Source organism: Geospiza fortis, unplaced genomic scaffold (genome assembly GCF_000277835.1).
Source record: "Geospiza fortis unplaced genomic scaffold, GeoFor_1.0 scaffold195, whole genome shotgun sequence".
Lineage (NCBI taxonomy): Eukaryota > Metazoa > Chordata > Aves > Passeriformes > Thraupidae > Geospiza > Geospiza fortis.
The window spans coordinates 966,754-993,994 of NW_005054324.1; the positions used below are offsets into that span (position 1 = coordinate 966,754).

General features: G+C 36.9%; 1 protein-coding gene across 1 annotated transcript in view; it reads right to left on the reverse strand.

The window, feature by feature from the left end:
• The window catches only part of TFEC (transcription factor EC), an 86,680-nt gene that overhangs the window by 27,838 nt on the left and 31,601 nt on the right, over nucleotides 1-27,241 (reverse strand). Inside the window, exons 2-3 of the mRNA XM_014306978.2 lie at nucleotides 4,982-5,224; nucleotides 2,749-2,844 (exon numbers count right to left, since the gene is read on the reverse strand). Coding sequence (XP_014162453.1) covers nucleotides 2,749-2,844; nucleotides 4,982-5,224 — 339 coding nt within the window. The remainder of the gene's footprint in view (nucleotides 1-2,748; nucleotides 2,845-4,981; nucleotides 5,225-27,241) is intronic.

Genomic DNA, 27,241 nt, shown 5'->3' on the forward strand with positions numbered 1-27,241 from the left:
AAGTAGGTTTCTGCCATTAGGGTATTCTGAAGAGCAATGGAAAGACAGGTGGAATATTGCCTAGTTTAAGCAATTCTTAAATGACCACCCAAAACCAGACAGTTTCATGAAATTGTAAATTTGGGTCCAAACACAAGCCAGATAATCCACTCCTCAGAAGCTGTAATTTTTTTAATGAGAGATGGAGGAATGTTCTTATTTTCACTTCTCTGATTCTACTAATGCATAACTGTAATTCATTAATTCAGGGTCAGACAATGAGCCTTTGAGCAATTATTCACATGAGTGATCTCACAGAATTCAATGTCTTCATTTAATGTGCCATTAAAATGGTACATGGGTGCACTTAACTAAAGTAAACATTAGTTCACTGCAACACACACCAGGTTGCACTGTAAAAAGTGGAAAGATTACTCAGCCACTGAGTAAGCCATTGAGAACACTGAGACAGAAAAATGGCATTGTGAATTTATCTTTTTCAAGAAAATATTTTGCTGAAAAAATACCTGAGCCTTTTACCACATTCTGAAAACCAAGTTAGTCCATTTCAGAATTTCAGAGATTACTCTGCACAGTTTGCAAAACCAAGACAAGTCCCAAATAAGGAAAGTCTAAAAAGAAATTCTGGAAATATTTAGGAATTATGCAGGAGAATTTTAAAGAGAAAGCCAAAATCAGCCAGATACAGAGGTAACTCAGCCTCACTGCAATCTCACTCTATGTTTGTGTCAGCCACCACAGCAGGCACCCTGTGCAGATGTCGGAGCTACTACAGGTCCTTGCTGAAGTACAGCACAAACCCAGCACATCTCAGGGATATTAGATGTTCTCTCATTCTTGATCATGCCTCCTAGTGCAATGCTTTTGTAATACACACATGTTTGGCTCAGATAAAGAAATTTCATTATGTTTAATGTGATAATGAAAAACTGGATATAGAAAAATTATTTTCTACGTGTGTCTCTATCTTTCTCTATTGCCCAGCTTATGACCAAAATTTTGCTGGCAGATTTAGGATGTTGCCTGAAAGATGGCTTAAAACCAAGTGGCATGAGCTAAATGCCTGAGATCATCTCCATATGCCTAATTCTTTTGTATATTTTTAAATTACACAATGGTAAAAGAGAAGACAGCAGAAGCAGAGACACCACTCCATTTCCTCATTCTGATGCAGTTTGCCTGCTTTGCTGAAGGCAGGCTTTATTTTGCCACAGTATTGAACAGAGCAATTTGGAAATGTGTGCTACTCCCTGGCTTACCTAGCAGCCTGCTGATTTCCTCAGCACAAATGGAAGTCCAAATACCAAATACTTGTCCCAGAGGCACTTAAAGAGTCCCAAATCTTTGCAAGTACAATACCATCAAGGTCTAAAAGACATTGCAGATTTCCTTCCTCATCAAGAGTAAGGTATTCAATAAATTTTAGAGACAAATGTCCTTCAAGGCTGAAGATAAAGGCTAATGAACCTGGAATTAGGACAGATTAACATCATCCAATTTTAAAAGGTTTTGAAGGGAGTATGACTTCAACCAAAAACCCAGAATTCATGCCTCTCATCACCATCCCACGCTATCATACCAGAAATTATCCTCCCCTTCATCACATCAATTTGAGCCAAAATATTAATTCACTCCCCAGGGACCATTTCTTTGCTATGTTCTGTACAGACATATGTGTAAATCAGTCCAGCTGCAATAGTTCTGTAGCTGGCATGCAAATAGCAGGTGTTCATGGAAATGTTAATCGGCATTAATCCTGGACTGTAGAGTGGGCAACACAGAAGAGTAGAGGTCTTGTCTCCTGAGGTATTTTTGGAGCCAGGGAAGTTCTGTAAGTCGGAAAAAGCTGTTCACCCAGAGGGCGATAAAGAGCCAGCACCTGACTGAGTCCTGACGCGCCCTTGGCGGATTGTCAAAGCCTGCGACAATCCTCCTGCCTTCATCAGGGCGAAGCTCCCCTTTACCGGGGCACAGTTTAAAGCCCTGAGGACAAACAGTTCTGGACATCAGCTATGGTAGAGAGGACAACATACATCCTTCTGTAAAGTGCATTACAGGTATTGATATGTACTACTTTCATAAATAATAACACACTTTGTGGTTTTATGTCCAGAAGAGCTCCATCCTTCCTCTTCAAATATGTAACGTATATGGAAACATAAATAGTCTTTGTTAGTCCACTCACATTTACCCACAAAGAGACATCATAAAATTGAAGTTTGTAAAATTAATTCTTGTGAAGATGTAACATTCCTCTTATTTGTCCTTGAAATTATTGAACTAAATGCAACTTGTCTGTATGAAAATCCAGAACTAGAGCCTTGCTTCTGGATAAGACACTGGAGAAACCACTGTACCATAGAAACTATTACATGGGGATTTTTAAACTTTTTTTTTAGTTGAGGTAGAAGGATCTTTAAGCAAGGCTTTAAATGGCTTTCTAGGGTCCAGAGACTTTTTATCCTTATTATTTTTAGCACTGCACAGACATCAGCAACTCCAATGGATTATGCACCAGGCATTTTGCTGGGCTAGAAACCAAATGCTATTCAGACCACTTATAACACCTATGTGTCACCACACTGGTGCCCTTTTCTATGATAATTATTGACAAAAAGGCAATCAGCTGAAGAGAAAGAAGAACAGTCCACTGATACTATTCCTTAGTTTCTGAACTGTGATGTGCTTGAATCACTTGAAGAAGCTTTCTAGTATAAAAAGCAAGATGAAAATCGACAAAATACTTACAGTTCTTTGCATTAGTAAAGGAGTTTCAGAACAACCTATCCCTTCATCATTAAAATTTGATTCCATATTGATTATGTCTTCAATAACTTCTTCCATCTGATAAAATGATATTTTAAGACATATCAGTACAAATAATAATGGAAAAAAGTTATTTTTAAAATACAAAGCATTAATCTTGAATATCTATTACAGCAATAAAACAATTTCAGGATTTATATCTTATAATTCAAACACTTCTATAAAATATTCACATTTTTTACTTCTTGTGAAAACAGTTGTGGTTTAGCAAGATACATCTTTCTCTTAAACACCAGCCCACACCCGTATTTAACCCCTTGTTGCAGCACCATGATCAGATGACAGGAGTGCATTGTTAAGCTGTAACTGTGACTTATCATCTTGATCAAATGTCATCTTGATCACAGTGCATTGCTGCATTGGTGCAGGAAGACTGAAAGGAACCTGTGGTTCTGCAACTGTATGAGTCACTCCAGGTTTGGTGTTACATGATGCCCTCTTGGGTAGGTAGAGGTTTTTTTGTTAAGCAGTACACTGGATACTTTTCCAGGCAGCCTTTTGGTCTCTCTTTTGATCTGGTCTGAGCCAAAAACTACTGAGGCAGATAGAATTGTTCAATAATTACTTGGGATTGAACAATAAGTATTTTGAAGGCCTGTAGATACATATAGATTTGGACAAAGTGCAACATGAGTTTTCAATTATAATTATGGTGTGGTTCCATTCACAATATTATTTTGTGAGAGATCCCATGATAAGCATGTCACTTTTAACTCTATTATCTGCAGATTTTGGGAGCTGAAGAAGTTGTAGATGGTCCTGTGCAATGAAAGTATTGCACAGACATGGGACTTTTCATCACAGATTTTTGGCCACATGGCCTAGCACAACTCATACATGCATTCCTCTCCCTCTCTAAAACCAGAGAACACAGAACTACTGTGCCAGGAGTTGTGCCCAGACTTATCCAGGAAAGCACCATCAGGGCCAAAACAATACCAAGAAATGCTGGAAATTAAGCAGTATGAAGGAGTGTAGTTTACTGCACCAACCTGGGTGTTGGCTCTATATTATTTACTAATATATCTATAGCCTACTCTTAACCACAGGGCACACTCACATTTAGAAATCCCACTGTGGCAGCAATCCATCCCCCTGAGTCTGAGATGAGATTGTCCAAATCATTGCAAAGCTGCCAGAATCTTGCCAGTGCCAGGTATCACCCTCTCAGTCTTCACCAGGACGGAGAGTGGTACAGGGCAGTGCCCTGATCAGACCCAAAATGCCTGAGAACAGTTTCAGCACACTGCACTTTGCCAGCATGGAGGTGGTCACATAGGTGTGCACAAAGGCCATTTAAAATAGCATTTCAAAGTAGCTCCAGTAATCCATAAACCTGACTCAAAATGTCAGTTGTCAATGCAGAAGGAATGGAGAGGCCCCAGATGAACTCCCCAGGAAGCTTTATGGGCTCCCTCATGCTTAGCTACGTTACATCCAAATGCTCAAATGAGTCATGGTGTATTTGTAAGATTCTTCTGTTCTATTAAAGTCCAAGACATGATACAGCATCTCCATCTCTCATTTCTGTAGGAATTCCCCTCTTACCTAATAAACAGTCTCTTTTGAAATCTATTGAAGTATTAAAAGCCATAATGACTTACATCTCACACTGGATAAGAATCTGATATTGTATTATAGCTAAAACTCTATTAAAATCAATGGTGGCACTAAAGTTAGCATATCTTTGCCAATTTACTCAGGATAACCCACATAAAAATATAGCAGCTAACTGAAAAATGAATGAGTGATTTTTTCAGTTATGTATTGAAGTTAATCGGTATTTAACAATTTTTATGCAGCTAGGTTAATACCTTCAGACAGAAACAACTCCCATCTGAAAAAAGGATGTTTTTCTTTGCAGAGTGCATGTTCAGAAAATGTACAGCAACATATGATGTATATGTAAAAAGATGCAACAGTACATTTTATCGGGCAGCAGTCTAAAAGCTTGATCCAGCAGTAAGCTATTCACAGGCACACAAGGGAACAACCCACATAATTCAAAAGGAGACAGAAAGCAAGTGCCACAACCCCTTGAAAGCTAAGAAAGTCATGTCTTGGCCACTTGTAGTGCAAGGAGAGTGATGTAACAATTTTGTAGAAGTAGACAGAGCCCAGTTCCCCTTTCTTTGCCCAGCTCCCAGGATCCTACCGCATTCTCGTGTTGGCCCCCGAGGGCCAGCAGCTTGGTGACCGGGCTGTCCCCGGGGCTGGCGGGGGCCATGGGGCCGCCCCGCAGGATGGAGGCCACCCCCACCGGCTGCACCGCGTGCGACTGCGACAGCGCCAGCGCCTGGCCGGACAGCTTGGTGTCGAGGGTCAGGTACTGCTTCACCTGGTGCCTCTGGCTCTGCTGTATGTGGTATCTAGACTGATTTTCCAAGTGTGTTTGTACCTGGGAAGGAATAGAAATAATTGCTGAAGTTTCAAGTTGTTAGTATCAGGATTTATACATATGCTCACTTAAAAATATTTCAAATAAATAGATTCAGCTTTAATAGCACTTGGATAGAATTATTAATTTTTTTCAATTTTACACACTTGCACATTTTTTATTTCTTTACCATCTTACCCTTACACAGGTGAACAAACACTGAATAATTATAAAGAAAAACAGAACTTGAAAAGATAACCTGTTCCTGAGAAAAGACCAAAAATATGCTACACCTTTTTCTCAATTAAAAGTCTTGCGATCACTGCAATCAAATCCACATGCATATATGAACTCTAAAATTAATATTGAGTCTTTTGTACATGAAAGAATAAATAAATGCACAGAGAAATATCACCCAACCAATTTTAAATAATAACAGCAGTAGATATTCATTTACACCTCAATCCACCATTGTCCCACCTGGTAATAAGTACAGTCACTAAAATGAGGCTTTGCTGTACTTTGGCAGTAGAGTCCAAGCTGTAGTTCTGAATTACTGCTCACTATCCACAAGCTGTGCAGACTTCTTGGAGTACCTCTTGAGGACGGATCATTTTTTAGTGGATTGAGCTTCATAAACTGAGTTGTCATGCCAAAATGGTTGATTGAGTAAGAATTTGAGTCATCCTTTGATTATAGAGATTGATAGTTGCCACTTCAAACAGGTCCCATTTCAGATCAATGTCACATTCCTGCAATTTTACTACCAGAGGAGCACTTCATACACAAACCTTACTGTCATTTCAGCCCTGTGGCTCTCTTCTCTTCCTATGGCATGACTGGTAACAAATGTCTTATCATAAATTTTTCTCAAGTGGCCTCTGTAAGCATGATTAATATTTCTTAAATAATAGCAAAAATTGCTTTGAAAACTTTGAAGACTTTTTACTGAAAAATATTGAGTCATTAAAGCAAACTCCTTTTTGATTCTCCTAAAATACATAAGCAGAGATAGATGGCCATAAAAGAAATTTTCATCTGAAGAAGTCATGTTTTCGTACATATTGCAGTACCTACTTTATTTTAATCATTATAGTATAATTTTAATTGTTTATTTAAACTAATTTCTTTAAACTAAATTCATATAAAAAAGACTAAGCCATGCAGTAATGAATATGAGATTAATTATTTTGATGTAAACCCTAAAGTTATTAAATAATATTCCATTAAAATATTGGTATAAAATCTTAAATACACTGGATTTTCCCCTGATTTATGTCAGGAAGGTATGTACAATATATAAGGCTGCAAAAATTTCATGTATATTTGGGATTTGCTTACATCATTATTTGTCTTAACTTGGATTTTTGTGATAATTTTAGAAACTGCATAGTGCAGTTAGTTTAAGCTCTGATTTATGATGTGTAAGGATACATGTAAAACCATAAATAATTCAGATACTTATGCATCTATTTAGTCCTTCATACTTAAGCTCATATTGAAAATTAGATACTCAAGCATTTTCTTAAATGATAATCCAAAGAAATCTATCACATGCCAGTCATTTTTGGGTAAAATCAAATATATTAGGGGAAAACAAATATGTCCCATTGGATGGCTGGAGCAAGGATTCTCTGTGTACCTTCAGTGTCTGCTGCTCTTTCAGAAGCTCCCGTGGACAATTCATGGTTGTGCTGGACTCTACACTCACTGACAGAATCCACACAGAGTGACACTGCCCAGAGCCTTGCAGTACCTAAACTGATGAAGATCTTTCCAGCAGTGCTGAACTCTGCAATCAACAACTTTGAAAACACAAATTCTTTATGTGGCATAAATGGGAGCTGGATCAACACACAGGCCACAATTGCATTTACTGCATTTCACCCCTACTAATTTTTTATCTTTAATGAAGCTGATGAACTCCTTGTCACGAGCAATGAATTTCTGCCTTAGAATTTCTACAGGCCTACCTGAAGCATAAAATCAAGAATATTGTATACCTTCAAATTAAATGGGAAACACAAGAAAATTGCAGTGTCCAAGATCCTTGGACCTTGTTTTAAATGTGTTTTTAATAAGGAATTTTTAGAGATCTGCTACAAGAAAACCGCTGAAAGGTCAATGACTTGTTTGTCTTTTTTTTTCCTCTGGGCCCCAGATTGCTAGTGGCAGACCAAAATCTCTGTACATCCTGTTTTCTTAGTGAACCACCACAGGGCCATCCCACTGGGCAAAGGGGAGATCTGTGTAAGACATTCAGCTAACTGCTGATTAGGTAAAAAACAGTTTTTCAGAAGTGCTTATTTAGTGTGATAATCTTTCAGTGATTATATCCTGTCCTGAACTTACACAGGCAGGAAAAGAATTAAAGCTTTGCTGGCAGGATCTATGTTGCTGTGGTTTTGCAAACCCCTCCACCCCTTTACTGTGCCAGTTACAGGCATTACAAAGCAGAATCTTTGAGGTTAAAAATAGATCTATGCCCTGTTTTTCATCTTTACATATTCTAAATAAGTCTTAATACTCACTGCTAAAGTAAAACACTTTTTAAACTCAAACCACAATGTAAAGACAAAGCAGAATGGGAAACCTATTTTTATAATCATATTGTTAATGTACAATAAAAGTGGACTGGGGGGAGGGGATTTCATACTATGAGAAAGGAATATTGAGATTTCAAGTCAAGCCCTCCAAACCATTTTTAGAACTGTGCATATAATATGTGTGAACTAGGAGTAAAAACTCAAATCCTCATAATTTTATAAAACCAGATAGTCCAGTGTCTCATTCCAAGTATGACTGATTTATCCTCCATTGGGATGTTGCATGACTTCTATCTTTTATCAGTGGTATGAAGGTAAGTTTCAACTTAGATTTTCTGAATATTGCAGATGACTTTAACTCTTTTAAGTAAGTATTGCAAAAATTGCAAATGTTAAACTTTGACCTGATTTTGAGTTTCCTTTTAATGATGCACAAGGAGCAGTTAAGCACTGGCACACCCACTTGCCCTGAGAGGCTGTGGAATTTCCATCCTTGGAGATTTTCAACTCTTTTCTGGACAAGGCCCTGAGAACCTGAAGAAGCGAAAGAAATCTAAAAAGAGAATGGGAAATTTGAATTGATAGTCTACATATAGAAAATATAAATAACCATTATCAAGTCTGGTGAAAAAAGAATGGTGTCAGATTAGAAGTTCAGTGAAATAAATGCAAAAAAATAAAAGACTGAAGGATCAGTTCCACATAAAGTAATCTCACAAGTAAAATAACCAAGATCAACATATACTTGGCTGCTTAGAGACTTTAATCATGGGCATGTTTTAGATCCACAAAACACAATCCTTCTAAAAAAAAAAAAGGAAAAAAATGAAAAAAAAATATTTTCCAGAGTAGAAAAATTTTTAATTTTTTCCCAATAATCCTAATATGATATCCTCCAGCAGTGCCAGGAGACCATTTTTTCAATTTAGACTCTCTTGAGGAATTCCCATAATCTGTGAAAATATTTTCCCAGAGTTTATATGGAATTTTAAGATTCAGATGTTGATGCTGATGTACTTTTTACTGCCACAACAGTCTGAATATAGGGTTACCTTCTCTTTTTTTTGTCTCTGTGGTTCAATGAATATTTAGTCCTTTGTTTAAAGCAGAAAAAGCATGAAGGAAGACCCTGAAATGCTTTCAGGATAGTGCATCCAATAACCTGGCACATCTGTGGAACCTGGATTCACATCTCTGACAAAAATTAAGCAGTGTGATTTGGCAAAGCAGACCTTCGAGCTCTCAGCAGACCATTTTCTATTGAATGCCTTTCTGCCATCCTATTGTTTTGTGAGATGGATGGCCTTGCTTGTTGGTATACCTGGTTTCTATTAATAGCTAGCAAAAAATAGGCACTCAGTGACCACCTAATGATCCAGACCCTGACTCAGACAAACCTCAGACACAGCCCAGGTGTTAGTGTTGTTCTACTGGTACATCTGCTCTAGCCCATGGTGTAGTGGCTTACCTGGCCCTTCCTGCCAAGTGCCATCAGCAAAGTGTAACAAGGTGATGAATTTGTGCAGATGAAGTGCTGGTTCTCCTCCCAGACATTGCCTTGCAGCAGCTGTAGCCATGTACTTTGAATGCTAATTATCTAAGATTATTTGAGGTGTGTAGGACAGCATAAAATCTAGCAGTTAATAGATTATCCACTCCCTTCTAGGCACTGCTTTTGTTTAATATCTGGCTTTCCTAAACATGGTGAATTTAAAGTCTACTCAGAACCAGAAACTTCAAGCATGAAGGGAGTCAAAAGCATCCAACACAAATGCAAATATTATAACTCCACCAGTTCCACAAAGCCAAAACAGAAATGAAAACTTTGAGATGGATTTTGTAATCTAGAAAAAGATCCCAGTGCACAGGAAACTGACTATACCTATTTCTATTTTATATCTCACTGACAAGCCACTTTTGGGAACAAGAACATAATACCCTTTCAGAATTACAGATGCATATTCAGACTTCTTCAATTGCTCTTTCTAATTTGAGCACACATCATCATGTTGTAACACTGCAGTACAGTTGTGTAACACCTTTTCCCATATTCACACTGTTTGCTTTCATTTCTAATACATTGCACAATGGCATAGCTAAACTTTCAGTAGTTTATTTACATAAACTGTTTTACTTCACAATTTGCTGATGGAATTTTTCTTCTGCTAGTAAAAGAATATATAGCATGTCAAAATTAAGAAAAAACACCTATTTAGGGGACCTAAATAAGGAATGAACAATGCCCCTGATTCCATTAAGCAGCAGTGCTACATCTTCCTTGATATTCCACTAAGAGCAAGCAGATGACATCTGTATTCCCAGGCTGCTTAGCCCAACATCATTCCCGAGAGAAATAATAGGAACACTGAAAAGAGATTCAATTAATAAATTATTAAAATATAGGAATATAATTAATGCTAGTCAACATAGTTCTGTGCAAAATAAGCCTTGTCAAACAAATCTACTTCTGCTCTTTGATGAGATTTTAAGTTAGATTGCCAAAGGTAACGATGTAGGTATAATACACTTCAACTTTTGTGTGCCTTTTGACTTAGTATCACTCAATATTCTAATTAAAAATATAGCACTGCACAGTATCAATAAAGCGTGTTTTAACTGGATTAAGTGTTGGCTGACGAGCACGCATAAGAGAGTTATCAGCAAAGGCTTGGCACCAGAAAGAGGGGCTGCTCAGTCTTGCATTACTGAATTTTACCATCAGTGATTTGGGAATAATGAAAAATAAACTAAAAAGCATAAATAGTTTTAGACAAGTGTTCGCAGTCGAAGTGATACAAATCTGCATATGCTAGAGGAAGAAATACAGGATGCAACAATGAAGTAAACACCTCAAGCAATGAGTCTGTAAAGAACTTGGGGTCATAACAAGCCAGCAGCTCAGCAGGAGTGTCCCACTGATGCTGTAGGAAGAAAGGAAAAATGGCATAAAGAAGGTACTGAATAGGAGCCTGGCTTTACTCTGCTTTTTTTTTATGGCTCAGGAGAGATAAATAATGGAAGCCTAAAAATATTTCTACCCTAAATATTTTTGAAACACTGTTGAAAAGTACAAAGTATGTAGAAAAGAACTATGAAAGTAATTGAAGACTGAGAAAGAGATATTTCAATGAAAGCTTAAAGAAGCTCGGTTATGTTCTTGTTGTCATTTTGTGAAAAAAATGCGAAATTCATGGGACATTCTGAATGTGGAAGTTAGCACAAAAAGCTTGTTAAGAGCCACTAGCCACAAATTGAAGTGAGACATAGCAGAAATTGTGTGCATAAGCAGTGAAGTACTCAAAGGAAGTGCTCTAACTACTGTTTTCTTCAAACAAACCATTGATGACTTTCTGGGAGAGATAGAATATCCAAATCCAGGGTATACTTTTATCAAACATATTCTTGAACTCAAAGCTGAGTACTAAGGTAATAACTGAATGCAATATAAAAGTCCATGATTTTAGAGGAATTAGAATGAGGAGTCTAATAACTCTTGCTGTGTTTAGATTTTATGGGGTTTTGGACTTGAGAGCTGGCTATTTTAATGGCAACTTTTGATATAAATTAACTCTGAATTTAAAAAATGCTTAAACATCTGCTACAAAATAATATGCTTAAAGATGATCATAGTATACTGGACAGAACTCAGCAGGCTTCACTGAAGTTTGCCATTTATACTGGATATTAATTTGTTTCAGTATTTTTAATAGCTTCTGAAGAAAAATTTTTCACTCTGATAGGATTGCATCATTCATCATCTATCCTGAACACAACACCTCTCTGCAAATGAGTGATGGGACTTCATGTTCTTTTCAGCCACTGTACTAGAAAATAAGCATTTAATTATCCACTCTTAATTATTAAAATGTTCTGTAAGTACCCAGAAATTTTAATTCCATTTTAAGATAAGAAACACAGTCACAACACAGACTATTTTTGCTCCATATCTTAGGACTTCCAAATGTATTTTAAAGGTTAGGAAAAAAAAGCATTTTTAGTTATGAAATAATCCTTTTTAACATCTATTACAAATGAATATCAGTTGTTTGTTTCTCCTGATCTCTTTATTAAACTTTTTGAGGGAAAAATATTAGTAAAATTATTTAATAATAAAATGAAAATTCAATTTAACTTAGGAATTATACACTTCTGTTATATCCCAAAGACTATCACCGAATACTGTAGCTGTTCACTTTAATGTTTAGTTTATAAAAGCATGTGTGATTATGCCAATTAATTACTTAAGCTAAACACAGTAATTAATTTTTAAATGTGAATATTTTTTCTATAGGAACTTTGATCTGACTAGATGAGACCTTCCCATTAATATGCATGAAGAAAGAATACAAAAAACATGTAGTCTGGAAACTTAGAGCTGTGTTTTGTTGATGCCTTACAGTAGCTTTCAATTTAAGAAAAAATTTTCATGTGACTCTAATGCACCATTTTTCATTTATTTAACCTTTGACATCATATTCATCAGGAACTTGTGAATATTCTTTCAAGGGTGAAGGGACTGAAGAAGAAGCATTTAAAAGTTCATTGACAAAGACCATATCTTGAACAATGACCGCTTCTTGTGTCTTTTAGTATCTCAATAAAAATAGCTGATAAAGGTGGGGTAGGGTGGGAGTAATTGGAAATTCTCCATCACACTTCCAAGTATTACGAAAAGCAAGAGGAATGTGGAGCAAAACAACTGCAAAACAGAGTTCTCAGAAATGAGTGTTGGGTAAGAAAACTTTTTTTGCACAGCATAGGCAGCAGAACAGTGTTTCTCTCAGGAGGAGAAAAGCAGCAGAGCTCTCAGGGCTGTGGCTAATAGAAACTAGATCTTACAGCTAACCATTTCCTGACAAATCCCCATGCAGGCACTGGGATTTTGATAACATTTCCCCATTGTGGCATTCCACTCACTGAACATCGATGGAGCTCAGTCCTTTCAGGTATTCCTCTGCTAACCTCCTTGTGCAATCAGAAATGAGTTGGGGGAAGCCAGCTACCTGCACTGAGCAACTACAGAGACATTATCAAAGAGAGCACTTCCATTTGCACCCGTGTACCTGAGACACTCTTGGCTTCTTAATTGAACTCCTGCAGTTAAGATACACACAGCTCTGATGGCTCCTTATCCATCACCAGCTTGACTTCTGAAGAAAGGATCCCTAAGGTCTTAAGGCCAGCTTGTCATGTTTTAAAATAACAATGAGTCTCCATGACTTTGTGGTCTTCACTGGTAGAAAAGAATCAAGTTTTTAACATTGCACTATAAAAACATTTTATAAAGTTAAGCAAAGCAAACTACAGGAAGTATTTTTACAAAACCATCCCTTTGATTTAACTTGGACTTTAAGCTGAAAATCTGAACTGTGAATGAAACCAACCACTACAGGTAATAGGCCACACAAGCATAACAATGGCTCACAATCAAATTAAGAAACCCCAGCTAATATCCTTGCTTTGACTCTGCACCGTGACCCTGTCCGTGCTCTCACTGATTCATGAAATCTGTGAATATAATAAATCTTTACTGTTCCAGTCCCTCTTTATTGTTGGTGTTATTACAGGACAGTGAATATGACTATAGCATTTCAAGAATGTGAAGAAACTTTTTGTATGGCGAGCTACATTTAAAGAGCTAGGTCCTGATACCTTTATTTAACTACTTGTCTCTGCCTCCAGAAGTTATTCAAATTAGGTCAGTTACTAAGCTGCTATTAAATGGAGAAGAGCATACCACAACCAGATTCAAGGAAAATCAGTTTTGAGTATAGAAAGCACAATCATCTCCTTTTGAATTAAAAATGTTAGTGTCAGTGAATTTCCATCAGTGTGGATTGGTCAGTCCTAGCAGGAGAAACAAAATAGCAACATTAAAAGTTCTGTATTTGTCAACTCCAATGGCTAGCAGAGACCCATAGAAATAGCTGTTATATTACAGTCACAGCAGCATGGAAAATCTGTAACCAGAATGATGTATTTTATTCAACAGTTCAAGATTTTCTGGTAAATGTTGTACATCTAAAAAAATCTACTCCAAAATATAGGACTTGTATAGCACAGGCTAATAGACAATAAGGAAAATTCTTGCAGATACAAAAGCTTGTATTTTAATTTCAGCATTTTTAGCTATTTAGCTTCCAATGAAAGCACTCAGGGAAGAAAAAAGATGATTGGTGATTGTATTATGAACAGCCATAAAGTCTATTTTGTTAACCATCTGTAAAGTTTGTAATATAGGTCTGACATTGGAGAAATGCAGTTGGTATGTGTACTACATTTATGTGTAAAAATAATTTCAAAATACTTTGGTTTGTTCTTTGATTTCTATTTTTTTTTACGTGGCAGCTGTTACTTTTTTCAATTTTGTTTCACTTTAAATGTTAAGAGAACTCAGAAAGGAGTCAGCCTTAAAATGTACAAGGAGAGATCATGAAGTAACAATTTTGTCATTTTTTGCTGTACACTTTTTCTGGCTCCCCAGCTGAGCAGACTGTATCTTTTGAGATTAAGTGATGGCAGTAATATCTGTCTTGTTCGGTTACATCCAGCAAAAGAGTCCTTGAAGCTAGGTCTAAAAGGTGTATTTTCCTGGTATGTAAAGATCTGGACATCAACTAGAATGTGGTAGAAAAGTACTGGTGGTAAAACTCCAGGAGCAGAAAACAGTACTTTCACATTTGAGTATGTGTCTGGAGGAGGAGTGGTTTTTTGTCCTTACTTCCTCATTCCTTTGGACTTCATTGGTTTGGCAGTGCGAGCTGAAGAAAATTTCAAAGCCTGAACAAGTGAACTTACCTCTGGTGCACTATTCTTCCACAAAATAAAGTTTAAAAAGTTTAGTCATTTTGGATAAAATTGCTGGGTTTGCCTTGTTCTAATATGAGAGATTCATGAAGGTATGCCAAGGGGACTACATCAACATCCTCACAATAAGAAAAGAAGCGATTGGTTGAAAAGCACGGTCAGTTTGTTAAAAGTGGTAACAATTTTGCCACCAGATGACAGCACTGCTTATTACTACCCTGTTTTTTGTGTGTTTCAGTCCTCCCTCATTTTGACAACAAACTGTAAAGAAATATGCACCCCCCGGGCCATGCACTGCAAGAGCAGAGGAAATAAAGCCAGTGCCACAAGGTGGTTTGGTGAGACAGTCGCATCAGGGAGGCTGATCTGTTGGACAAGATATTTTAAGCCTGTGAAGGGTTATAGCTTCTGTAAAGGTACAGACAAAACTAGCTTCAGTCTGAGAAATGTGCCTTCTATTTCTATTTCCTCAGCCTCAGAATGATAAAGAGGGCAAGGGGGGAAGCTTTCAAAGTAGGCATCTTAGGTTCAGCTTCACAACACGATTTTTGTGAAGTCAAGGCAGCAACATCATTTTAAGCCAGCTTAGGATCTGGCCACAGAGTGTGCTTTCATACAAAGCGAGTAGATTGGGTTAGCTGACAGCAGTAGGTGATGTTTCTGTAAAAAAACAGGATGGCACTTCAAGGATAGCTATATGACAAAAAAGTAAAAAAAAAAAAAAGAATTCTTATCAGCTGGTAAAATAATTTTTTTAAAAATCTACCTGGCCTACTTTGTGTCCAAATATGTTTTCTGGCTGTAAGTGGCAATGAGTCTGAGGGTGTTCATGCCCCAAGGATGCTGCTGACACGCTGTTCACAGGGTTAGCAAAAATTACCTTCATTACCTGAATGTCAGCCAGAAATCAGTGTCCTCTTTTGGCACATACACTTCCACTTATGGACTGAGAGTAGTAGCAGTGGATTTACAATGCATTAAGCATGTGCCCTTTGAAATACTTTAATAACTTCAAACAATTTGTGTTTGTCACTATTCCTAAAAATCAGAGTTAAATAAAGAGCCTAGCTGTAAATGAAAAACACTTAATATTACCAGAAGTTATAATGAATATAAATGTTCACTTAAAAAGTCGTCATTGATTTTGAGGAATATTTGCTGAAGTATGATTTTTTATGTTTGGGTCAGAAAGCATGCATTTCAGACTAACACTGATGAGCATCTGCTCAAGACAAGGCAAGCAAAAAATTTATTTGGGGAGCACTTACAGCATGCAAAGCTCCAAACACTTAAGTTTTACTGTACTCTGCAGTTGACAGAAAAGCTCACAAAAATAGCATAATTGGTACTTTCAGTACTGAACTGAGAAAGCAGTCTTGCCTTTTGATGTGTACTTAAACTAATCTTAGTTCACAATATGTTCCATTCAGCACTAACTCAATTAGTAAGAAAAAAAAAAAGAAGATAAAATTTTAATGACATTTCTAATACGCGACAGATCAAAATTCAGCCTTTACATTCTGAAATCAGCCTTTAAAAAAAACTTAGAATCAGAACTGCTGCAAAAACACCATAAATAGAATCAAAAGTCAGCCTAGTAGAAAAAATCACGTGCTTCAGTGTCAGAGTTATAGTCCACAGTATTTCCATCTCAAGTTAGGTACAACAAACCTTTTTGCACTCAGTCAACACTGTAGAATAGGAGTTGGAGGAAAATTATTAGGCTAAGCTCAAACTACTTAACGTTTTCCAACTAATAGCCACTAAATAAAAACATTAATTAACAAAAGATGATTGATTTTACTGGGATTAATCAAGAGAAACTCCCACTTAGTTTAAATGAGAGTTCTGTGTGAATATAGAATTAAAGCTTACTACTGGTAAGCCATTATTAAGAGCATTATTTATAAGCTGTATTGTACAGAACAAGTCTTTCAAATTAAACAATCCTAATGTGGAAAGGAATGTACAACTTAAAAAGTTGTTAGAGTTGCCTAGAAAAATTATTGTGATATCTGTGTACCTGTGTGAAATATTTTTAGTTGAAAGAAAGAATATTTAATAATGGTAGCTATTATAAAGAGCCCTTAGCATTTTGCCGCAGAACCTTCAGCAGGCAAACGCCACAGTGTTTGCACAGCACCAAAATGGTGTGCTGTGAATGTTAATGCCTAGATTTAGTAACTGAGTTTATTAGTATTAACAAATTTATTTAATTATCAAGTGAGGTAATTAGCATTTTGCAGCATAATCAGTAGGCCCTGTTACAGAGAGAAGGCAAGTGTTAGTCTCTGTTGTCTGGCTTAAGAAGCTGGCAGATAAAACTGTGATTCCATCACACACACAAAATAAAGTATGACTCAATTAGCCTGATTTTTATCAGGAAGCTAAAAGTACAGAAATATAGATTGGCCAGCATCATCACCTACCTGAGTGCCTGGACTTCTATCAGTTTTATCACCTCCACACAACAGCATTGCCCCAGAGCCTGGGTACCCAAACACAGAGCAGCAAACAAGAAAAGACTAGTACAAATCTGGCCATGAATAATGGATGTCTATGCGTATCCAGTCAGTTTGAGGGGAAGAAAGGAGAAATGGTTCATAAGGGCATTTCCTTAACTCTGGCTGGAATTTCAGTTAAAGAGGAAGGAACGATACAGAACTTTAAAGGAAAGAATCTTCCTATCTGTGTCTTAAATGCATTATTAGCTGAAGAATATGTGCTAGAAGAAATCAATAGCATAGCAGTATGGCTGTGTTAGCAGTTTCCTTCAATCTTTTTTGTCATTCTGTCATCGCCGTTGCCATTCAAAAGCCCACAAATCCTAAATGCTTTGTGACCCAGAGCTCTTCCTATCAGAGTCATTTGTTATTGTTGTAATCTGGAATGAGATAATTATCTTCAACATCAAACACTACAAACACTAGAGTTATTCTCAACCAGTTCACAATCACAGGTTTTTTAGCACTATCTCAAAGCAGTTTAACAACAGAATTCACAGAGATTTACTCAGGCTCATCACATTTTCGTTAACTGGATGCAGAGCATATACCTAAGAGAGTTAAATTCTGATAATACTTTTATTTTTCTCACTCAAGTTCAGATTTTATCCTTACATTAGCGGCCCTCAGGACCATCCTACTGAATTAGCAGATAGATAAGTGCTTGTCAGAGTGAGGAAGGCTTTCTTACAGAAAACTAACACAAAGTACAGCATAGGTAGACATGGCTTCAGACTATAGCTGTGCTGATGTCTGAGATTTTTTTCCTTTCTATTCCTTCTTTGACCACACATGCATGAGTGCACAGCCCACAATTAGTCAGGATGGTCTCTTTATTAGGCAGGAGTATCCTTCTCCAAAGATTACAAAATCCCACTACTTGAAGTGTAAAATTGCTGCTGTCCTTCCTCACTGCTGGATTTCCAGCAGAAGAATTTAGCTTGTCACATTAATACATGAGTCTCCAGCCCAGCTAATTTAACCTACATTTTCAATTATTTTCATGTAGACTACTAAAGTTTCGTATTCACTTCCAAAATACTATTTAAATTATTGTTGATTTTCTCTTTTCAAAAGCATTTATAGCGCAGTTCAGTGGAAACTTACATTTTACAAGGTAAATGAAAAGGTCCCTTTCAGTTATGTCAGCAAACCCCTTTTCCCCTGTAAGATCACTGTAAACCTTGAATAAAGAACTAAGCATTGTAGTATCAACAAAGAATACTCAAGTCACCTGAGATTTGCAAATGGCATTATCCTCCTATTTACTGGAAAGCTTTGAGGCAATATTCAGAGTAGCTGAAAGAGGAGGATATGCCAACTCAGGATGAGTACCACAAAACAAGAACTGGATTTAATACAATTATGAAATGGGAAAACACTATGACCAATTAAAAATGGAAAATTTAGACCATCTAGATTAAGCTGATAATGTAAGGAGAAAAAAAAAATAGGCCTTCATAAAAAATCAGAATACAAAGCAATAGAAAAAACATTAAGATCACTTTCTACTTAGAAGGTATTTTGGGTCTCCCTCTATTCCTAACCATAATACTTGAGAGCAAAAATAAAGCCCCGGAAAGAAATAAGCGGAATAAAACTAATGTCCTGGCTACAGCTGAGACAAATATCTTCTCAGTAGCTGGTACAGAGCTGCATTTTGGATTAAGTCTGAGGATAATATTGATAATACACAGATGTTTTCGTTGTTGCTAAGTAGTAGCTACTCTAAGCCAGGGACTTTTCAGTGTCTCATGCTCTGCCAGTGAGGAGCTGCACAAAAAGCTGGGAGGGAGTATGGCCAGCTGACATGAAATGGCCAAAAGAATATTCCACACCACAAAACACCGTGCCTAGTATATAAACTTGGGAGATTTACCTGCAGCGGAGAACCAGCTGTGGCTCAGAGACAGCATCTTTCAGCAAGTGGTGAGCAACTGCATTGTGCATCACTTGTCTTGGGTTTTATCTCCCTCTCTCCCTCTCCTTTCTATTACAATTATCAAAAGTAGTATTAGTATTGCTGTTGTTCTTGTTGATTTTATTATCTTTTATTTGCTTTATTTATTAAACTTTCTTTATGTCAACCCACGAGTTGTATTTTCTTTTCTTTTCTTTCCTTTCTGATTTTCCCCCATCACTGGGTGGCAGGGGAAGGGGAAGTGAGCAAGCAGCTACGTGGTATTTAGTTGCCTGCTGGGGTTAAACCACAGCAACTGTAAAGGAAAAGAAAGATTAGTCTGTCATCATAATGAAAACTAAACAGCCTTAACAGAATAAAAGAAAAACTGGAGAAGAGAAGACTTCTGTGTATTTGTACAGAACAAAGGGCCCTGATGTTAGACACGAAGCTCCAAACACCACAGGAGTATATCAGCCAGAAAGTTCTTTGCCAGCATGAGCTGGGAATCATATAAAAGACTACCAGGAAAACAAGAAACAGTCATACTCCCAGTAGGGGTTTTGATCATCTTATGGATCCAAACAATGTGCTTGTTTTGTTGCTAAGGTTTTCTTCAAGGTGGTAAATTTTGGCCAGACAGAGGATGGGCAAGCAAATAATTTTAAGATTTTATTGCTTCATTAAAGAAAATTTCAGCCTATCTATATCACAAACAAGACAGTACCAGCAGCATGGCTTCACTGTTAAGAGGACGCACACAGAAACTTATTTGACACAAATTTTATGTCAAAGTCTGAAAAGTGTGTGTCCACAGTGTAAAAACTACTGTGGATTGGAGGGGAATAATGTCTCATGGAAGAGAAATCCTGGGAAGCATCTATTTTTTTACTAACTATACTTCAAATACTGAGCAGTTAGCAACCTGGTAATTTTGTTTTTTGACTGAGGACTCATTAAGAGCCACAGAACATTCCAGTTAACATTTTTAATCTCAATTCCTGTTTACAGATCTCAATTTCAGTGTATGGCGTGTCCAGTAGTCCTAGGATTTAGACTACAGTACAGAGAAGTATGTGTTAGAAGAGAGGTAAAAATGGATATTAATTTCCTAAATCTACTTTTAAAGTCTGCCATTTGAGAGGTCTGATATAAGGCACTCTGGGATGTGACAGATAGAGATGTGACAGACAGAGAAAAAAAAGTCTGCACAGCAGCAAGACAAGTTAAAATGATTCATGGTGCACATGGCTGCTGTACAGTAAAATTCCAAGTCATTTTACTGTAGGCTTCAGACATGGACACTGTCTCTGAAGATAATGTGTGGAGGGTAAGCAAAAGAGAAATGTTGGTAAGAAGAGAATTGCAGCTAAGTGTCCTGCACAGGCACAGGAAATAAAGTCTACATATAATGCATCCCATGTAGAGATTTTTTACAGCCTGATCGCTGGCTCAAATTACATGTTCTGTGTTATAGCTGAACAGTAAAATCAATCAGTATTGAAATAGGGTATATAGAGTATTGCGGATGAAAAATGGGAGGAATCTAGGGGCTCTCTACTAGTGATCAACAGATGTTGAACTCCTCAGCCTATGTCTCCTTTCTCCCGTGTCTGAACTCAATAGCTTTAGCAACACAGAGAGCAGAGAAGGTGGACACAAAAGCAGAAAGTGATTTGTAGAAGGGTAAGAAATAAGTGTATTTAATAAATATTAATTCTTAATTATTCCTTCCATTTTTCTGTTCCTCTACAACTTTTTATAATTGCATAGTTCTTGATTCCACAGATAAATAAGAGGGGTTTTTTACCTACTTCCAATTCCCAATTTTCCCTGTTAAGTAGCAGCTTACTTTATTTCCATCCATCTTTTTGGAGGTGGGATGGTGAAAGTGTTGGTTTCAGTTTTATCATTGCTTATAGGTACAAGATATCCTTATGCTTGCAAATACCTTTCTAGGCCCTGATCCTACAACTGCTTAGAGTTTCTATTGTGTCCTGTGAAGGGGTTTCACTGAATTCAGGGAAAATAGTCATATAGACAATTGCTTGTAGGACTGGAGGTTTAATCGGTAATTTTCCAGAGCATCCTGCATTAGTGAGCTATGAAAAAAGTCTTTAAGAAGTGTACCATGCTTCAGTTTTGTGAAAAAGAAGTAATATTCTATCCCTATTTACATTGCTGAGAATTGATCCTGCAACTTTAAATAGCCAAAGAATATGTATGTCTTAAAAGAAGTAAGACAACTGGCATTTCTTGGCTTAAGTTAACATTTTTTAATCACCAGACCATGATGTGGCTTCACTACACTAGGTTCTTCTTGAATGCAGCAAAACAGTCATGCCATTCACAGGAAAATCGCTCTTGCCTCAGTCCTTGCCAATAAATTAAATTACAGTGGATTGGCACTCAAGAGTGCTGTGTATTCCCTGCCCTTGCTACATTTTCTCTATATGGCCTTCAGCAAAACTTTGAATCTCTTTTCCTTGATAAATTTGAATTACTGTATCTATTTATCACTATTAGTATATCTTTTTCATCTCAGAAAATTCTGAGGGCAACAATTATTCCAGTCCCCTTGGGACAATGTCACCACCTCTTCACTGGGATCTTGAGCTGAAACATTCCTTATTCTTCTACAGCTATTACTACTACCACCACCATCACCACTAATAATAATAATACCTTGCTTATTTGCAGTAAAAAACAAAAACAAAAAACAGATCAAGCAACTTTATTTTTCAAAATACAATGTGACGCTTTGAGACTAAATATAAAAATTCAGTCTTTCTCTTGCATAATAACCCATAAATCCCTGTTAAGAAATTGGTAGTTTATAGACAAGAATAGATAGGCAAATACTTTCTTGCCATTGTAAGATTTATTCTTCTGGTTTATTAGAAAATTAATTGTTATGTCACAAGAAAATTCATGGCAGCCAAGATATTTTTAACTAATGAAACATTATCATATTTTCTCTAAAATATTTACAATATTTTCATCTACAAGGGCTTAAAAAGATCATATAAAACTCTAGATATAGCTTGTCGTTTTGTCCTTTTATTGATAGAACATGATGTTTCTATCCTTAACTAGAAATGTCTTCTCTGCTCATGTTTATGCAAAACAGATTTTTTGGAAGAGAAATAAAAAAAGGTACTGTAACATCAGACGGAAACATCAAAGGACTAGTGGCAACATCTTAAGGCTTTTATCAAAGTAGTGAGGGAATGCATTAAAGCAACAATATATGTAGCGTACAAATGATAGGTCTATCACATTCAACAGTATGTCTGATGAATATAGAGGACACATTTTTAGATGCATTCTTTGTTTTAAAAGAAAGAGTTTATCAGTGGTTTTGCTTTCAAAACTAGGAGAGAAAAAAATATTTATACAGGGGTCTTTAGGTTGTGTCATCTAGTGTAGCTGCAGTGGAGCCACAGGCAGCCAAGCCCACTTACATCTGATGACAAGTTACACTTTTTATATTTTTCAAAGCCTGTGTCTTCAACACACACACAAAATGTATTTTGGGCTTTTTATTCCCTTTCACTTTTGTACCTATATGAGAGCTGTGTAAGAAACTGCTGGGAGCTGGCCTAATGATTATGAAGTGTAGATAGTTCTAGTAGCTCAATACAAGTCTCTTATGAAATGGAGGAGGAGCATGCCCACAAAATACCTTTCTGTCAATTGTTTCCCAAAACATGTTTCAAGAGTCTCTAAGCTGGCTTCACTTACTAGGGAAATGCTGTTATTTCTTTTCCTTTTTTACCCTAAAACTTAAATTTAAAAGCTTTGTTTATACAAGCAGCACCACGACGTGATAAATTCCACAGCTAAATTATAGCCCCACCTTGACCCTTAACCTCTGTGTGGAGCACAGCTGTCTCTTGGGTTCAAATTCATGTGTTTTGCAGCCTACTGTAGGAAAAAATATAGGTTATTAATCTACCCCAGGAAGACATGGCTCTGCTCCCAGTCCTTGCAGTAGTGGTCAGCTTCAAGGCCCAGGTAAGTCCAGCACCCAACACCACAGCTTTTGGTCCCAGCAAGTCCATCAAATGCTCCTAATATTTCATTAATGCTGCCATTACTATGTAAAAATGCTTAGTGCATTGATGGATAATAAATATTCACAAGTTTTACAACTAAAATAACTAAGAGTTCCTACACAGGTAGTTCAGATACAGTGAAGATTAAAGCCTAGTTCTATGTGTGTGTGCACACCACACGTCCACACATGTGCACATATATGTATCTGTGTATAAATGTGTATTTTAAAAGCCTAACCTCAGTCACAGTGTCAACAATTTAGGAGTAAGCCTGCCCTTCACAGCAGCAATAGCAGCAAGACAATATACATGGAGGCATACGAACAAATAATGTCCTTCATAATGCATTTTTCCAGTTAGTTTATGTCCATGTAAAAAAAATGTTCTAGATCTAGTTCTGTCAAATTGTTCCTGCTGGATCATTATTACCACAGATATGTTTTCTAGGATCCTTGAACTCTGGTCAGGAAGAACCAGGAATAGCTGTCAAATGTTCAGCATCACTAAACTCCTTCTTCATGTCTGCTTGACCCCCCATTGATGTGCAATGAGTGGGTTGCTCTGGGTAGGATGCTGTAGGGATGCTAAGCAGTTGATTTCTACTGATTTAGAAAGATGTCTATTGATTTAGCAGTTCTTACAACATATTCTATGGATCTGTAGGCCGAAAGTTCACAGGCAAATACTAGTCCACATGGAGGTGAATAGCAGTGGACTAAAATTAGCATAGGAACTTGAAAATCGCAAACCTCAGCTGCTGGAGTTTTACTGCAAAGTATAGAATTTAAAAAACAATCTGATGATTCATCTTCACTGTGTCATTTTTATTTGCTTTTAATAAGGGCACTCTATTTTTCATTATAGGATGTGGCAGAGTTGGGGTGTATTTGAAGCTGGCACCAGTGCCTGTACCGACAGATACCAGAAGGTTTTTCTGGGGTAAGAGGATAAAATTCAGGAATAAGTTATTATTCTTGAAAGCATAACTAAAGTTCATGGGAAAATTGAGATATTTGCTTATATGCATCAGATATCCAGACTGATGAATGCTCACAACAGCAGGGATTTATGGACCTTTCTTTCTCATACTTCTTCTGTGAGCCCAATACAAGATTATTTTTTTCACGTCATAACTCATCATAAGTTCTCTACCCATTTATACCACTTCAAAATATCAGCAGACAAAATCTGTCCATTAGAGCCTATTGCTATTTCTGTATAGCCTTATAGCAGCATAAAGCAGTAATGGAGCACATTAAAGGAACGAAATGTGGTTCCAACCCATCACACCACTTACATCTACTTTCAGGCATCCTGGCAGGCCAGTACCTGCCACCACCTTGATCCATACAGCTGCAGCCCTCAGTAGCCACATTATTCCTTAAATCTTGTGATATGTCAGAAACCCTTCACATTGTACATTTTGAAAACTTGGAAAAGAATTTCAGGCTCTGTCCCACATGGCAGGTTGCTCAGGAGGCACAATCAGCCAATAGTTATCACCACCATGTGGTGGGTGGTAATACAACGTGTCACATTTCCTGCTTTTTTGAATAGGCTTGAATTTCTGGGGCTCCTATAATGAAATTCTGATTTTGGAATAAATTCTGAATTTTGTTTCTGTAATGGCGGTAATAATCCAATATATAAAAGCCTCTTTGTTAAAATTGAGGGACTCAAAAGGGCTGACAAATTTAACACCCGTTTCTGTCTTTTGGAGTGCTTGATTCTTATTGCATTACATGTGCGTTACACATTTATGAAAGGTGTAACAATAAATACAACTCTGAGCTAACAAGGGAAAAGAAACAGCCCGGGAATACACATTCCATGCCTGTTAATTGCCTTGTTATGTGATCCTCCGTGCTTGTAGGAAGTCATGTTTTAGAAACATTCATGGAGATTTCCAGCAGAGAACATGATATTCTTTTCAGTAGGCTTACTCATAGACCAGCAACAGCTAATGAAATAATGTTAACTTTTTAATAATATTCAGGGCTCTTTTGTTAATAAAAAAAAAGCAGGCATTATAACAGCCAGCCATTATGTAGGCTGGCACCAACTGTTTAACTTTTCTAACAGATAAAAAGAGTTGTGTGAAATTGTTTTGCTCATGAAAGTGAGACAGATGTAGGAAGAGGTCAGACAGACACCACAACATTTCATCCCACATCAGGCTCCACCTGGAACACCAGTTATTCAATTACCAGGGCTGACCTCTACAATCCACACAGCCTAATGCAGCTTTGCTCAATAGGGTTATGTGGATAATGGTTAACATAGGTAGACAATTTTTCAAAACTACAGCATGTTGTAGACCTGCAATTTTCAATGTAGGAATATTGAAACAACAGTACTCAATAAGGTTGAGACTAAAAAAACTAATACTGTCCCATATGGGCTAGGTTAGATTCAAAATTTTATGTGAAGTTTTACGCTCCCAAAACAAGTGTATCAACAAGTTTGTGGTTTCTAAATGTATCTAAGAGGTATGATAAACACACAGAGAACACAAGGATTCCTACTTAAGTGTGGCTTCCTATCTTCTAGAAAAATGAGTGGATAAGCTGCTGTTTATGAAGAAAAGCTGTCTCTGGAAGTCTTATTTTCCCTGCAAAGAGTGATTTTCATTTTTAGATGAGGGAATTCTGAATTTGCATGCATAAATGGATGTAATTGTCTTACAGCTGATCAGGCAGTGCCTAACTTGAAGACATCTGCTACTCCTTTCCCCTCGCCATCCTCTCTTCCAAATGGGAGCTCTGTTCCTGAGCGCAGAGCAAAGACAGACGGACATTTAGAGCATTCAAATATTTCATTGAAATTTTTTATTCTATCTGAAAGTAAGGAGTGGTAAAATAGGAAGTTCTACACAAGAGTTCCCTGAACTCATTTTACTTTAATGCTCCATAACATTGAGTTATGCATATTCCTCACCTGCACAAATTGTGCACATCTGTAGGGATATTAAGCGAAGCTCAAAAAACTTGAATAACAATACTTATATGACATTTTTCATTTCCTTCATGCTTTTTCTTGTACTGTTTGACAAAAATGAGCAAAACAACAATGATGCACTCAGACTTTCAGTAGCTGCAAAATATATATATATTTGGAGCCATCTTATTGAATTTCATCTAATAAATTTGTTGACATTCTATAGATATAAAATCATGACTGTCCTCAATGACATACAGGTTTTTTGGCAGTTTCAGGCACAGTCTGCTGACATAAAAATGGAACATAGCTTAAAATAAAATCTAATTGAAATGGTAGGAATTGGAAATAGCAATGTGGAGAAAAATAATGAACCAATGGAATTAACTTGAAAGATCTTTAAAGTCCTTTGAAAAATACTGATAGAAAAATGTTTGTGCATAAAAAATAGTCAGCTTAAACAAGATTCAAACAAACAGAAAATAAATTGTTTCCATTATTTTCTCACATAATTAATTATGGTAATTCCAGAAAATGAATTTCAAGAATAAAGTTTTATCATTATGTATGAAGTTACATTATTAAATATAACAGGAAATCTACACTTTGACTTTAACCCTGTAGAAAGGCTTTTTATAATTTAAATATGATTTGAAGGAGGGGAGAATTCTCCTGCATCTTTCTCTGTTCTGTTTCATCTTTAATTTAACCCTTTGAGCATTTTGCAGAATGAACAAGATTCATGTGCATCAAAGAAAAAGATAATTTTGATTAATTCAGTTTGGTTAAAAAGTAGAGGTATTTTAATGTGCTATCATGTTAGTAACTATAAAGATAAGCTAAATTCTTATTGGTGTTTATAACTGGTTGGACATCTTTTTGTGCAAAGACTTCACTATAAAGCAAGAGAAGCTGCAGACCTGATCAAACATCTGTAGGCACTAAGGTAACTCATACCCTCCCTTTACCTCTGGGAGCTCAGGCTCTCTCAAAATTATTTCCTCCTGGGAGGAGAAAGACGGTATCCATGTTCTGTCTTTTCTCAGGACTTATTTTCAGAAAAAGTAACTTTCTTTCCAGCTGTTAAACAGGTCATGGGTGCCCTGCACAGCAACCAGATCATCCACTCTGAGGGGGAGCAGAAAGCACCCCAGAGACACTAGATAGACATGTGGCAGAGTCAACCTCGGCTGCCTGCAGGTCCCTAAGGAGAACAGGAAACTCTCACTGTGCTCCAGCTTCACCCACCTCAAGGCATGACTACTTGAGGGGCTCTTAAGGAGCCA